General features: G+C 62.5%; 1 protein-coding gene across 1 annotated transcript in view; it reads left to right on the top strand.

The window, feature by feature from the left end:
- LOC104496390 (taste receptor type 1 member 1-like) overlaps positions 1 to 419 on the top strand; it is a gene marked incomplete at both ends in the record, with an annotated part of 2,703 nt that overhangs the window by 1,399 nt on the left and 885 nt on the right. Inside the window, one exon of the mRNA XM_010139497.1 lies at positions 100 to 312. Within this exon, the coding sequence (XP_010137799.1) occupies positions 100 to 312 (213 nt within the window). The remainder of the gene's footprint in view (positions 1 to 99; positions 313 to 419) is intronic.

Below are 419 nucleotides of genomic sequence, written 5' to 3'. Positions count from 1 at the left end.
GAGGGGCCAGAGCCGGGCAGGGGCCCTCCAGCACAGACAAGGTGTTCCTCAGTGGGGGGCTCACGGGAAGGGCTCTGCTCCTCCCCTTCTGTTTTGCAGCTCCTACCAAAAATCAAACAAGTGAACTTCACCCTCTACAAGAGCCGCGTTTCTTTTGATGCCAACGGGGACATTCGTAAAGGCTACGACATCATCATGTGGAACTGGAGCGGCCCGAGCTGGGCCTTCGACGTGATCGGAACCTTCCGGGTGAGCCCCGAGAGGCTGATCCTCGAGCCGGGCAAAGCACTGTGGCACACGAGCAACGGCCAGGTACTGTCCTGCTCCCAGCTCTCGCTCGTCGCCTGCTGCCCCGCCAGCCGCGTCCCAGGGTGTTCCAGGGCAGGGAGAGGGCGTCAGGGGCGACTGCTGAAGGTTCG

The sequence above is a fragment of the Buceros rhinoceros genome, unplaced genomic scaffold (genome assembly GCF_000710305.1).
Source record: "Buceros rhinoceros silvestris isolate BGI_N320 unplaced genomic scaffold, ASM71030v1 scaffold33477, whole genome shotgun sequence".
Taxonomy (NCBI): Eukaryota; Metazoa; Chordata; class Aves; order Bucerotiformes; family Bucerotidae; genus Buceros; species Buceros rhinoceros.
The sequence above is the reverse complement of the archived record's forward strand: the minus strand, read 5'-3'. Positions and strand labels throughout refer to the sequence as shown.